We start from the raw sequence: 15579 nt of genomic DNA on the forward strand, positions 1-15579 counted from the left end.
TCACAAATTATCCATGTAGTTAAAACAGCATTATTGTTTTTTTATAGCATCTGCTCGATTTTATGGTAAAACAGTTCTTGTGTGTTTTGAAGTGCGTTTGTGTGTGTTTGTTCGTCCCCAGGGTAGTTGCTGAGAATGACTTTCTCCACAACCTGCTGAACAAAGTGACAGCATCACGAGGGGACAGTGGTGGCCAAGGTAATGTTTCTGCACTCACAGGCTTTGCTTTCTGTTTCCACAGTGTGTGTATGCTGTGTGACTGTTCTGCCAAAGTTAGTGTTCCTGCATAGCTGACTGCATAGCTCCCACTGGACTGTGTTAGCTGCAGCCATTTGTGGTCACACTAAATGGCCATTTCTCACTGCATCCTTGCCTCTCCTCTCTGCACTGTTGGTTAGACTAAAGACATTACACTGATGGATAGCTTGCGCCCTTGAGCCCATGTTCTCATATTACTTTATTTCTCCCTAACCAGCCTCCACTCCCTGGCCGACTACCTCGTGGTAATGGCTAACTCTGAGCCCCCCCATGTGTGACACTGTCTTGTTCCACATAGAGTAACCCAGTATGTTGGACTGCACTGTCTTATCTCTCAGCTTTTATCTTTCCTCCTGCTCCTGAAGGCCCCAAGCATAACCTAGATATGAAAGGAGCAGCCAGACGAGCTGATATGGAAGTAGCACCTCAGGCCACCAGATGTCTGTTCTTAACATTACTCACCTCTAATCTCTCCTTTCTCTCACTTTGAGATTTTTTTAAGCCACAGTACACACGCACATACTCAATGACACACATATAACGAGCGTATGTGCTGAGCCTTATAAATGTGGGTTTAAGACGTAGTCTAGCTTTCATCAACGATGTATTTTCCCAAAATAGCTTGTCCCCTTTTTTCCCAATTTCCTGTCCCTTCATTGTGCTTTCTCCTATAATTTCTTAGAAAGCTGTGAGAGCCCATATTTCTTAGGACATATTTCTGCCTATTATGGCAACACCTTCATCCCCCCTTTGGCTCTTTCTCTCCCCTATCTTACACTGTCTCCACAAACTGGAGAACAATTTTACAGTGTTGATAACAGTGTTTTCTGCACTAACAGCAGACAGTTTTACCTCCCTGCTTCACCTTGGAACACTTAAACAATACGTTCCTTTTTAGATAACCAATAAAACTTTACACAAAATACATCTCACTTTAAGTTCAGCCCTCAGGCTTTGTGTTTCAGGGTTTCTGTAGGCCATGAAAACATCTTAAAATGATTTAGATTCAGTTTTGATTGCACAGAGCCTTGAGATTCTTTATTCCTTCGTTTGGCTTGAATTTGAATTTACTTACCTGCAGAGAAAATTGCTAACGCCTCTCTGGAAACCTCTTCTCTCATTTAAAACAGCCTGGATGGGACCTGTTTTTCTAAGTCAGTGTTCTTAAATCAAATAAAGTTAAACAAAGTTCTGTAAAGTACGTGTTCTCAGGTTGTTATGTAAGATCAACTTCGGTCACTATTTAGGTGTAACAGGACAATAACTGTCTTTTTCAGGCCTCTGACACTGTGCAATAATGCACACAATGTGTAATTGCCCAAAAGCAAGTGAGGAATAAATCAGGCACTAACAGCTAATAAAAAACAGCTGTCTGCCTATCTTAATAAGATAAAAAGGTTACCTGTTGCTGGACATCCTGACTCATTCAAAGGTAGTAATATCCCAGACACAGTGTGCCATGCATTGGTCTCTCATAGCTCTAAATTAAGTCTTCTGAATCCCATGGCAGTCTAAATACTTCTTAGAGGTTTATTAAGTGTATTATTTTAAAGGAAACACTGCAGAAAGAAAAAATCAATACGAGCAACCTGTTTATATACATGTATGTGCATATATACACTCATCCCTCCTTCTCTACCAACCTCCTTCCAGGTCTGTGGGTGACCATGAAGGCTCTGGTAGGAGACATCGTTCAGATCAGGAAGGAATACCCTCACCTGGTGGACCGCAGCACGGTGGTGGCCAGAAAGCTCGGCTTTCCCGAGATCATTATGCCGGGAGATGTTCGCAATGACATCTACCTCACCTTACAGAGCGGAGACTTCGACAAGTACAACAAGACGACACAGAAGAACGTGGAAGTCATCATGTGGGTCTGTGACGAGGAGGGCAAGGTCATACAGGTGAGCGGCTTGAAGACGAAACATGTCAGTTTATATGATATGGATTTGTATAAACAGGGATTGGTTTGCGTGCGTTGTTTGAGGTACTGTGTGTGTGTACCATGTGTGTGTTGTTTTAGAGACTGACATGATACAGGCCAGCGAGCGAGCACGAAATGATCAAGCTTACTCACCCTCTCGTGGTCAGGGGCACATAGATGTGGCTTTTTCCCAGAATGAAAATCAATCTTAGGCATACGTGGACACACATACACACACACACACACACAAACATACACACACAAACATAAAATCCTACGGCTCAGTATGACACATATTTTCTCCCTCCCCTTCTTTCCTAGAACTCCATCTGTCTGGGAGCAGGGGATAAGGCCGTCAGTGAGTACAGATCCGTCATCTACTACCAAATCAAACAGCCCCGCTGGATGGAGACAATTAAGGTTTGTGTGTGTGCTTGTGTGTTCGTGCGTGTGTGTTCAGGAAGTTGCAGAGCTAACAATTCAGAGAGTTTGTAGTTGGATTGTGGACTTCTGTCTGTATCTATGACTCGACACTTTCAGTTTCCTTGTCTGTATAGAATTTACAATGCCCTTTTAAATCAAACTTTCAAGAAAATAAACCCCAAAATGTCTCTATATACCTTTAAAATGTGAAGATGTCTGTTATTTTATGTTCTTAAATATCATGGCTGCCCTGCAGGTAGCCGTCCCTCTGGAAGAAATGCACAGAATTCATTTGCGCTTCATGTTCAGACACCGCTCCTCCCAGGAGTGTGAGTATCAGCCTCTCGTCCTCAGCCTGTCTGTTGTCTGCATGCACCCACATTGTTGAATCCTCTCCTCTGAGCATCTACCAGAACATTATGTGACACTAAAAGGACCAAATGATTGGAAGCAATTTCGAAAATGACCCTAGGCGTCATTACTCACACTTGATTACACAAATCAGCAGCCTTTCTCGCTCCCATGCCTGAATTCTAACCCTCCATCCTCCATTTCTATTCCCCTGATGTGCTTCTCCCCTGACCTGCCCTCTTTCTGTTTACAAACCCGCCTCCTTCCAGCCAAGGACAAGAGCGAGAAGAACTTTGCCATGGCCTTTGTGCGCTTGATGAAGGAGGATGGGACTGTTTTACAAGATGGACTGCATGACCTTATTGTCTTCAAGGTCAGAACCAGAAACAAAACTTTTGCAGAAAGTTTAACTCATGATCAGGTTCAGTGTCTTCTCCAAAGCAAAACATGTTCCACTTATTTAATGTTAACCAAATCTCATCTTACATGACTCACAATATTCAGAAATATCCCATAATGAAACTCATTAACAGAACAGAGTGCCGAGCTTAAAGGGGCCGTATCTTTTGAATGGATATTCTCATATTTTGGGTTTCAAATTTTTGTGTGTTTATTGTTCACAGTGAAAAAGTGAAAACTGCATAGTTCCGTGATTTTCCAGAATTACACGTTTAAAAAGGTCGCCTCAGAACAACTGCAGGTTTCTATGGACAACCTTGCTTTCGCTGAAATTGATCAAGCGTAATTCACCGTCATTCACCTCAGGCTGCCATCTTGCACTAGCTTGTAGTCAAATCATTGTCAAGATTTCAACTTACCATTCAAGCATACATATAAGCCTGAATAACCGATCCTTGAGCAGCCATGTTTTCTACAACTTTGGAGCTATGCTGTCACTCAAAATGCTGTCAGCCAATCATGGCTAAGGCCTAAGGCCGTGGCTCTGAAAAATTATGAAATTAAAATATACAATTTTTAAAAGAAACAAACTTTACCAACGTGATTCAAAAACATATTAGAATAATAGAAAGTTGATTGCATAGCTAAAATATATCGACTTTAAGATGCAAATGAGCCTAAGGAATGACATAGCAAGACTTTTATGATAACAAAAAGGACACAAATTATTAATTTTTTGCGAACTCAGCAGACAGAACATGAAGATGTCAGCCAACCTCTTTATGTTCATGTCTGCCGAGTTCTCATTGATGCCTTCAGGCCGCTGTTATCATGCACCTCTGAGGAGGATTTAACCATTACTCCAAATGTTTTATTCCTTCTGCCATCAGGTTGCTTAACTCAGACGGTAGTCATTTTAAATGACATCTTTACAACAGTTCCTTTACATGACTACACATGTAACACGGTGTATTTATTATCTTTTCTCTTTTATTCTCTTTTATTGCTATTATATTGTATCTATCTTAACTTATTTGCTGTCCTTCACCGACCTGTGTCCGTCTAGTCTACTGTTTTGGTGCTTGACATGCAACGTGTTGTTTGTGCATTTGTAGATGTTGTTTGTGAGCTTGTGATGGGGTAAGTTATAAATTAATTGCCCTCATTGGGATCAATAACGTTGTCTGAATCTGAATCCAACACATTTTGGATGAACAGCCTAACTACCGTTAATCTGAAATATTTAAAGCAGTATGTTAACTCATCAGCTGGTGGTCAATCACACTGCTTTGTAGGATTCGTTTTGATTCATAATCAATCGTCAGACATGAATGTTTTTGTTTTTGCTTCCATTTCTTATGAGTTGACATCAAAGATCTAAACCTTTTTTTCTATAAGATTATTTTTTTTGGCTTTTGCCTTTATTAAATAGGATAGCTGCAGATAGACGGGAAATATGGGGAGGAGAGTTGGGGATGACATGCACCAAATGATCGGCAGACCAGGAGTCGAGCCTGCGACGAGGACTGTTACCTCCGTACATGGGGCGCCTGTTCTACCAGCTGAGCTAAACCATCTAAACCTTTCTATGAACATGTATCAAGTTTGACTTTCCTTTCAGATTTTATTCATATATTTCTTTAAATCTGTGTCACTGAGCACTTCTCCTTTGGCAACATAATCCATCCACCTGACAGGTGTTGCAAATCAAGATGCTGATTAAACAGCGTGATTATCACACAGATGAGTGATGGGCTTGTCACTCTAAAGTGTGCAGTTTTATCAAACAGTGTCTGCTGTAGGCAGAAAAAGGCTTGCATATTTTATTTCATTGGGTTTATATTTTGCACCAGTTTAAAAGTATATAATGATGTGCAATGAATGGTAGACTTCAGAAATTTAGGAATCCTACTGGATTATTAATGCCACAATCTTGGATCCCGTCAGCTATAGTCTGATGACGATATAGCCTCTGAGGACAACAGTGAACGTGTCAGGCGTGACTGGTTTAGCCAGCGGTTAGCAATAAACTACTTCAAGTCAAGACTTCCTTTTCAGTGTAATGCATTGTTTATAGAAAAAGAAACCGTTTTTCTTGTGATTTACTTTAATTAATGGGTCTTAAGTTTGCTGAAATTTCAACATCATGATGCAGATTTGTAAAAAGTAAAAATGAAGCTTTGTCAGGTCTGTCCGCAAGAGGAGAAGAAAACTACTTTTAAAATGCTTGTTTGTTGAACGGAGGTCGGATTGATCATGTCAGATGCATTCAAGGAAGTCGGGAAATCTAAACGCTGAACGGCTTTTGTGAGACAGCATCAAGGGAATTTCAAATTGACAGATTGTTAGTTGTTAGCATGCAGATTTCTGCTTAAAGAGATTAATAAGAGCCGGGATGTTACTGCGATGCATTATGTTCCGCCTACTTTTGGTCTCCACACTGACTGTTTTTCCTGCATAAGCCGCAGCCTGCTGATGCGTGGTTGGTTCAATACTTCTCAGACTACAAGCCACAGTCTACTACAAACTGAAACCAGAGCACTTGCTGTCCCTAAAATCCACATCCCTGTTAACAGATTCTACATTTTTATGTAGAATCAACATTTCTATGTAGAATCTGTAAATTGAGATTGTTAATGCCTAAAACATGACACAAAAGGCAGGTTTGAAAAAAGTTTCTGCAGTACGAGAGTTTAAAGACACCTGTTCAGTTACGACCATCATAAAAGCAGACCTAATCATAAAGTGCGTCTGCACTGGAGATTACGGCCACCCGGACAGGTTGAGTGAAGCCAAATAGATTTCCTGCCAAATCAGCCAGAGCTAAGATTGAATCCCCTTATTGATTAAATGCCAAACGCAATGAAGATTAATTACTCGTGATTCACTGAAAAGACCGAATGGATGGTCCCCCTGTGCCCTCTTTCTCGATTATCTCTCGTTATCCCTGCATTCCCCTCGATGTCGGTGCCACTCAGGGCTTCAATCTCCTACTCCTGCTTTTCAACCCACTCACTCTTTATTACTCACTGGTTTGGCATTTAAGAGGGCAGAGTTGAGGTTTTAGGCCCGACTGAATGTATGACCTGAAGATTGTAATTTGATTCATGGAGGAATGTAATAATTAAAGTATAATCACATGAACACTGCTGATGCAACAAATTGAAAAGCACAAACCCGAGAGGATACGTTCTTTCTTCTCCTATGTGACCACCCTATCTTTTCAACACTTTTGAACTAAGATGAGAAATGCTGTACAAATAGTTGATTATGTTTGTGTTTGTCCTGGCCTCACTGTTTCTAAAGTTGTGGAAGAAGTAGATAAGGCTCAGTGATCACAGAGAATTACTGCTGTGGAGCTGACAACTTCAATCATTGTTTGTCATTTTTACTTTCAAGGCTGGCCTGATAAATCACTGCAGCCTCCAGTGTTGTATCAGGACATTTGACAATATAGAAAATCTAATTCTTTTCCCATGTTCGAGACCTACAACACATCTGCACCATCAGAAACAAAGTTGCAGCATTACTGGTGTGTCAAAATGATTGGGTTAAAATTGACCTCCTCTCATTGCCTTCTCAGGGCGACAGCAAGCGCATGGAAGATGTGAGCTGCTACTTGTCGTTGCCCTCGACCCGCCACCACCATGGCGACCCCCACAAGATGTCAGGGCTGAGTCGCAGCTCCAGCAGCCTGTCCGGTGGTGGAGGCCTGTCAGTCAGCTCTAGAGACAGCTTCTGTATCTCCACCCTGGTGTGCTCCACCAAACTCACCCAGAACGGTAGGTGTATGTGTGGTACAATATTCAAATAACTGCTTTGTGTTGACATTAAGCTGCACTAGAGACCTGGAAACAAATCCATATACACAGTTGAATTAATGAAAGGTCAAGGCAAAACTTATGAGGAGGCGGGTGTTTGAAATTAAACCTGACACGTCTAAAAACATTAATTAACATCTTCTTTCAACAGAGTAATAAGGCTAGGCATAGACAATGAATCATCGGATGGCTGTGAAACAAGTAAAGGATAAATCCACCAGTGAGAAGGTGTTTTTACATTCTTGGAAAATGTTTAGGAAATAAAGATTTTTACTCACAAAACCCAAAGAATTGTTAGTGAAATGCTGGGAACATGTTTACGACCTCATTAGTTATTTTTAGATTTGGGGCTAAAAGCTGAGTCAGGATAACAATAGCTGAGGGGTGAGGTCAGGGTTGGGGTAAAGGAGACATCCAGCCAATTAACAGTGAGTCAACAGTGTGTTAATTAGGTTAATGGTGCCAAAACTGTGGCAGAGTGTGTGTGTGGTATGGTCATGGGTTAGTAAGCAAAGGATGGGGGAAACTCTGTGTATACATAGGTTTTATAGCTGGGGAGAGTCGCCATTTTGTCCTACACACTCTGGCAGGCAGCCACATAATCAGACACAGACACACACACTGACAAGCACACGCACATCTACAAATGCATACACACACTCTCTATCCAGACAGTATGGTGCATCAGACACAGGTGCAGTGCAACAGCTGTTACTTAGGAAGCCAGTCCATCACCATAATGAATATTATCCTGCAGTATTAATCACCTGTACCACAGGCACACAAACACACACACACACACAGACAATCACACACAGGCTTACAGACACACACACAAAGGCTGGCAGGCTTGCAGGCTCACAATGTTGCACGGGGCCACCCACCAGATGTGCGGCTTGGCTTGGTGAGTCAGAAATTATTGGACAGGGAAAGCAGTGAGCTTGAAGCGGGCAGCCCAACAGAGACATGCCAATCTGCCCCGTGTCAAACTGTAGCAGAATTAATGACAAAAACTGTGGGCTTGAATGTTCAGCTGCAAGGCTCTTTTAACACAGGTGCAGGGACTGTAAATATGACAAATCATACGTGATGAATGTCTTTTTTGCTGCTGAATCTCAGCAAGAAATTAACTTGAATACATCAAATATAAAATACCTAACAAATAATTCCTTACTTACACAAATCTACAAAACAACAAAAAGAGAAAGAAAAGAAATAAATAACCTTTTTCTAAATATATGCATTTATATTTCTTATTACAGTAGTGTTAGATCCCGATCAGACAGAGCGCGTTTTAGCAGCTGGGGGCGGCTTTTTGTTGTTGTTTTTAATGAGAGGGACGCTTTTTGCGCGCTGCTTTTGAGTTGCTCTGAGCACCTCGAGTTGAAAAATACTTCAACTCAAAGCACAAAAAGTACATAAGTGCCATCACTGCCGTTCTTTCTCATTGTCCGATTGGATGAATGGAGTGACGACATGGAGTGAGTGCCGTGATCTTTCCTCTTTCTGAGGGTCTCATATACCCACACGGATCTCTGTTTCCCTATGTCTAACATATTTGAGAGCAGCCTCTCACCCTCCATCAAAGCCAGAGCAAGTGCCCTCCGCCTGTCTATTTTCTACCGAGATACAACTAATCTATTGAACACAAAGTTAAGTATTTTAGCCAGCCAAAATAAATAGGAACAGTAACGGTTAGATTGACAGCTAATTATTCGGTGGTTGCCTTAACAACAGAAAAAAAGCCGCCGCCAGCTGCTAAAACGCGCTCTGTCTGATCGGGACGTAGGCTTCAACCGAAAAGGCAGTGCGGTGCGCCTCATGTTTTACAGCCTGCAGAACACACTCGGGCCCTTAATTTGCATTCACTCTTAAGAAAATGCATGTATGTACGACTGTTAAATAAAACTTTCTCTGTGTGTCTCTCCTCTCCAGTCGGCCTGCTGGGTCTGCTCAAGTGGAGGACTCGACCTGAACTCCTTAAAGAAAACCTGGAGAAGCTCAAAATCATCGATGGGGAGGAAGTGGTCAAGGTCAGTCATGAAAAATACAAGTTTGTCCCTACACAAGTGCGCAGACTTGTGTGTGTGCTCTCTCACAGGACCTCTCCTCCGTCTGTGTGTGTGTGTAGTTTCTGCAGGACACTCTGGATGCCTTGTTCAACATCATGATGGAGCACTCTCAGAATGACGACTACGACATCCTTGTGTTTGACGCCTTGGTGAGTGCATGTGTGTTCACCCAGCAAGTGCTTGCGTGTGCGACTCTGTGTGTGTGTGTGTGTGTGTGTGAACCAAGTCACAGATGCTGCAGATTTCTTGACAGGCTGTCCGTATTTGTATCGAGTCTTACATTTCTGCCTGTCCATCTTTTTCCAAATAAACATGTCTGTGAGATGATTGTACATAACTTCTCATTGCCTTGTAAATATCTGCTGCTGCATAAACATGTAGCTGTCATTCTGTGTCTCCTTTCTATCTGACAGATACACATCATAGGTCTGATCGCTGACAGAAAGTTCCAGCACTTCAACACAGTGTTGGAGGCCTACATCAAGCAGCATTTCAGCGCTACACTGGCCTACAAGTAGGTTACTTCCTGGATCACAACACTGCTTCCTTATGTGTTGTTTTGTTACGTTCTGTGTGAGCTTCCTGATGGACAGAAGACATTGAGGTCATCACCATGTGTGTCTTGCATAAGATTTTAATGAATATACGAGTCTCTACACTCTTTCTCATCAGAACATGTGACTAATTTCCAGAATGAAAATATATTTGGGTGATGTTCCTGTTTATGGGGATGAAACTGACCCTTTGATTACTGTTTGATGAGATGAATGATGATATAAATCTAGTACTGTTGCTGTGATTCTGCACTAAGTTGACATTTACGTTAGGGTAAGAAATGTTTGTTCCCTCCACCTATCCCCAACTAACTTCCTATTCCCCATGACCTTGATGCCAAAGTAGCCCCAGTGATAGGGGCTGCCATCTTGCAATGGTGACGTCATTTGAAGCCAGAGTTGCACAGTAGAGATCGGCAAGTGGAGCCGAAGCAGGAACTTCCGCTAACCAACAACACGGCCTGTTTAACAGCAGAACAGCTTCTTGTCTTGGACTGAAGTTAACGTTCACAGATATGTAAACTTCAATGACTGTAGTGATTGTTTTAGTTATGTTTCCTCTCGCTGTTCCTCCTCTACTCTGCTAATCCGGAACAGATCGGCTGCAGGAGCCGTATTTGTCAACAGAGCTGTCAATCATCCTTTTGACAGCATCAAATCACTAATTAAAAATAAACTCAGAAAAATGAACACTTGGACGTAAATCAGCATGATAAGAACTAACTATAATGACAGAAACCATGTTTGAGAAAAATGTATTTGACATGTATTTTGATTTTATAGTTTGACTCATGTCCCACCTGTTAACATGGAGGAGGCGGGCTTTATGACCTATAATGCAGCCACTCAGCATGGGGCGTTCGCAATGTTTTGGCTTCACTATTAGGGAGCTGTCATGTCCTCCTTCTTTTTAAACAGTGTCTGCCAATATAGACTACTAAGTTAAACTCACAGAGCGTGACCGGCTATTTAAGGTTAAAAGAATTTCTGTGTTTGCTCCATTAAATTGCTTCGTTATGTAGTGACCTCAGGGATGAGTAAGGACAGGATCAGACTTTATATCAACAGATATTCCTGAAAACATCCCTTTTTTCATTTGCTTTGACTACTGTTATTTAACATTTCAAATTAAATATCACATGATCTTTCATGGCGCAGTTCTCCCACCCCTCGGGAATTATGAAATGGTTTTAGCCCATTAGATAATCTCAATAATGCTTTGTCATCTGGCCAAGAAAACAGGCTGGTTTGTGTTTCCTAGAAAGTTGGACAGAGCAGCTGACAGCACAGGAGCAGTAATGCACACAGAGCATTAGCGTGGGTTGTCCCAGTTGGAATCCAAAACTTGAACCTGTCAGGAGTGCCATAGTCCAAAACTATACAAGTGTACACTTATAGGGGCAATTCAAATGTGACCTCGACATTTAATGCTAAGTGTCTAAATACTGCTCTGATCCCGCTGCCACTGGAGGCAAGTGTGTTTGGCATTTGGAGCACTTGACTGAACAAGACTACGCTACTTTACTGTACGCTGAGCTTGCCACTGTTTTAACCCTGCCTCTCTGTGGAGTACCAGCTAAAGCACTCAGACATGCTCCCAAAACACTACTGTCTGCTTCCTACTCTCTGTTTATTCACTCAGTGGGCACTTGAGAAAACATTTGTTGCATTGCCAACGCTTCATAATAATTAGGGAATTATCAACATACCTGTCTCGTCCTGCTTTCTTTCCCCCCAAATCTCTTCTTTACTTTCCTCTCTGCCACTCTCCTCCTGAACACTTGTCTCTCCTCCTGTCCTCATTCCATCTCTTCATTTGTCTCCCCACCATCACTCCACCCCTCCGCTGCCCTGCCAGTGTGTTGGTGTTCACCCTATTAAAGGGGGTCACTGCAGCTTAATGCCTGTCAGCCCAGAAGCTGTTATGTAAAACTCTTAAACTCCTGCTCACTGCATTTTAAACTCTCCATCTCCTGCTCTTATAAAGGAATAAATCCTCCTGTGCTTACCTCTAAGCCATGCACCAAAACAAAACTAAGGAAGACTGAATGGTAATAACGATGGTAATATTCAAAGCCGCCCTGACGTAGGATTAGAGTTCATTTTTTAAAGTGACTTTTATTGTTTAGGAGGATTTGTTAGCCATCACAGACTTGAACCTACTTGAGGCCTATAGCATTATTGGCCGCTGGGGTCAGCCCTACACACGGGTCTGTATGTGACTAACTGAGTAACTGACTGACTGACTGACTGACGGTACTTTCACAGCCATAGAGAGAGAAAGTGGCGACATCACAATGGCGGATCATGGAGCATATTGGAGCTCCACTGATGCGACTGTCTATATAGCTCTGGATACTTTGTTCGAGGAGTAGGCGGAGCTGCTCCTCTGCTCGGCCTCATAGGGACAGTCCTTGTAACACATTGCCCTCCAAAGCGCACATAGACCTGATGCGGTCAGCCACATACTAGGTTTTGACCTAATGTTGTTTTAAGTGTAATGAATAGGCTTGTAGGCTAATGCATGACATTAGGGTGTTTCAGAGGAAGATTGGGCAGAGAAATGGCAGAGCATAAACTTAGACTGAACTCTCTACCACCCACACCTCTCACGGATGCTTTGACACACCAGAATATTTATGTGTGTGTCTAAAGACGCCTGCGGGGAGTGCATGTGCTGGAGAAGGATTTTTTTCACAGTGCATCTGAGGGCAAATAAAAATGTCTGTGAGCTGTGTGAAAGGTACATCTGTTGAGGTGTGAAATACTATTTTGCCATTTTTCCACATCCACCCCTCTGCCAGTCATCCTCTCTCTCTCCTTCTCTCACTCTCACCGTGTTGCACTCCGTCTTTCTGCTCTATGGAAGTGAAAAATAGAGTCTGTGATTAAGTTTCCAACCTGTGGAACATCAGAGAAGGGATAACAATTCTGACTGAATGATTTCTTTTTTCCTTTCTCCCTCCCTCACGCTTACTCATCTCCTTCTTATATCTTTCTCTCGCAGGAAGCTGATGTCAGTGTTGAAGAGGTATCTGGACGTGTCCAGCAGAGGGGAACAGTGTGAGCCCATCTTCCGAACCCTCAAAGCCCTGGAGTACATCTTCAAGTTCATTGTGCGCTCGCGTATGCTCTACTCCCAGTGAGTGTTTGTGCACATTTTTTGTGGACTGATCAATATGATGATGAGCTATAATTTCTTTTGGACCCTCAGTAATGCAAAGAGAGATACCAGAGGCACTGCATCGTAATCGTTTTTGACAGCTCTGTGAGAAAATGAGCTGATTACAGCAATAACGTTGCTAATAAGCATTGATGATGAAGTGCAGCGTCCAGATGAGAGGTAATGAAAGGGCAGTGCTGCTGAATGGGCAGCCAAGGGAACACCAGACAGACAAAGTTCCTGCAGAGAGACTTATGACACCCACTGTGCTGAGCCGAGAGCTGCGCTATACGATAAGTGTAAACACTATTTATAACTGCAGCGCTGAAATTGATGCTGACAGATGAGAAACATGATCCACATTGTGGGATGTGCCCTGTCTGTGGGTGCAGAGTGCCTGTGTTAGTGTGCAAATGTGCGGATATATAAGACACATCCATGTGCTTATTTGAGTGCTAGTTAAACAGGAAGGTTTGTGTGTGGATTGTAATTGGCTGTGTGCCTCTGTTGGGTGTCTGAGTGGTTGTATAACTGAGTTTAGAGGGGATTTCTGTCAATGTGTGAGCACGTTTGTCATTTCACGTCCACTGATCAATGAAGGTCTTTCTTGTTAATCTTCAACAGGGCATCATCTGCTTTGTTTGTTCAAATTGGAGGGTTTGTTTATCGATGTGCTGGGTGTGTTTATTTATTCATTCATTGAGTATGTGAGGATTTATTGGGATGCATTACTGCGGTTTCCCAAATGGGTCAGTGTGTGTGTGTGTGTGCCTCTGTAGGGGGGTGTGTGTGTGTTCGCACTCGTCCACACATACACGTTTAAGCATATGTCTAAGTAAATGTCCGTGTCTGTGTGCATCAAATTATTCCTTAACTGCTCCTAGATTGACTGAGCTCCAGTCCCCAGCCTCCCCTGGGTATCTCTGAACCGATAAATCTCCCTCTCCTTCTCCCTTTCTCTCTCTCCTCCTCTATCTGTCGCCCCACCTGCAGCCGACAACTTCAGCTTGCTCTGCATCTCGAGTTTTTACATCAGACTTCTCCTCCTATGAGGCCTAGTCATATCAACAGAGAATCAGGTATTCAAGGCAGCTGCCAGCGCTGTAGGTTGCATCTGTGAGGCTCTGTCCTTATCACCATCAAGACTGGCAGTCATTAATAGTTAAACAGGCAGCATTGAAGATTTATTAGCTTGTCACACTAGCTTTGTGTTCATGCAGATTCTACTAGGAGCTTGTGATGTTTACTTCAAAAATATGTAAGGCACGCTGTACCAGATTTTGTTCTTTCCTTCACCTCCCTTCTGGCCTTCACGCCCTATAGCCTTCATCACACTCCTGTAGTCTACTTCTTCAGTTGTGTGTTTTTTTCCTTCCCCTGAGCACCTGCCATGTTTTTACTTTGTGTTATTCTCCCCTCGTCCTCCTTATTTCCGTCCTTAAGTGCCACCTTCTGTTTTTCCTTCACTCCTCTTCCTTTAGTTTTTCACACCGTTTCCTGTGAAGGCACATTGCATTCAGCTGTTTTTCATTAATGTGATAAGCATCTTATTATAATGAGATCACTTCTGTTTCCTGTGACATCTCTTAATATGATTATGAAATCTTTTGTAGTTATTGATATATGTGAACGTTCCAATTTAGTATCTTATTTTTATGACATCTCAAATTGAGATACGTTTATATGATATGAAGAAATTATATATAAATTATATTAAAATAATGGGGAAAATTTGTCATCACAGGGAGAGCTCAGATTACATTGTTGCATTCTCAATTTACTCTATTTAATCCACCAGATACAGATATACCAAGCTTTACACATAAAACAATGTGTTAATATTTTATTTTTTTAATCCATCTGATTGCCTGAGGGGTCTATCATATTTATTTAGTTGTCTGCATGAATAACTGATTTGATTCCTCCTTTGACTCCAGGTTATTGTGCGACTCGCTGTACTATTCATACATCCTAAAAGGTTTCTCCTGCTAGTCTGAGAGGAGCAAACTCATTAGTGTTGCTGCATTCAAGCAATGTCGGTCACCTCACTCTGGAGTCGAATGAAGGTCAAAAAGATTTTGAGCTCGCAAAATAATGTTCACAAATAATTTTACAGCCCGCAGTTGTATTTCATGTTTTGTGTGCATGTGAAAACATTTGCGTGCAAGTATGTACATTTATGAATGTGTAAAAAAAAAGTGTTCTCACACATTCAAGTTTGTGCAGTTTTGCAGATGTAGAAATATGTTGTGCTCACAGGTATGATTTGTTTGTTTTGTTTTTGTAGCTGTAGAAACAATTTGTGTTTTTGTACTTAGAATTTGTGCCACAATATTTTCAACTTTGAGATTTCACAAAGTCTGAGTTATAGACGCACAAATTTCCAATCTGCATGTGTGAACTTGAAGTTACAAGCTACGAGTTACGAAAGCAAATTTTGACCCCTTCTTTACGCCTCAGCTAACCAGCCAGTCAGCGTGCCTCCACGTTGTCCACTGAGCATCCAATCAGAGGAAGCTAAACTGTCCAACCAGGGCGCAACTGATTTTAGCGTGCGCTTTCTCAAGATCCAGTCAACACAACGGAAGTGCTCCATGCCTGTGAGGGTGCTCAA

General features: G+C 42.1%; 1 protein-coding gene across 3 annotated transcripts in view; it reads left to right on the plus strand.

Annotated features, from left to right (window-relative positions):
- Positions 1-15579, plus strand: part of dock2-like (dedicator of cytokinesis protein 2) — a 97764-nt gene that overhangs the window by 7121 nt on the left and 75064 nt on the right. For all 3 annotated transcript variants that reach the window (XM_069670571.1, XM_069670572.1, XM_069670573.1), the window contains 10 exons: positions 122-198; positions 1912-2162; positions 2504-2602; positions 2862-2934; positions 3226-3329; positions 6939-7137; positions 9112-9209; positions 9308-9397; positions 9662-9762; positions 12810-12944. In XM_069670571.1, the coding sequence (XP_069526672.1) occupies positions 122-198; positions 1912-2162; positions 2504-2602; positions 2862-2934; positions 3226-3329; positions 6939-7137; positions 9112-9209; positions 9308-9397; positions 9662-9762; positions 12810-12944 (1227 nt within the window). The remainder of the gene's footprint in view (positions 1-121; positions 199-1911; positions 2163-2503; positions 2603-2861; positions 2935-3225; positions 3330-6938; positions 7138-9111; positions 9210-9307; positions 9398-9661; positions 9763-12809; positions 12945-15579) is intronic.

The sequence above is a fragment of the Semicossyphus pulcher genome, unplaced genomic scaffold (genome assembly GCF_022749685.1).
Source record: "Semicossyphus pulcher isolate SPU_LCO1_2020_fin unplaced genomic scaffold, fSemPul1.0.p SCAF_2, whole genome shotgun sequence".
NCBI classification, from domain to species: Eukaryota; Metazoa; Chordata; class Actinopteri; order Labriformes; family Labridae; genus Semicossyphus; species Semicossyphus pulcher.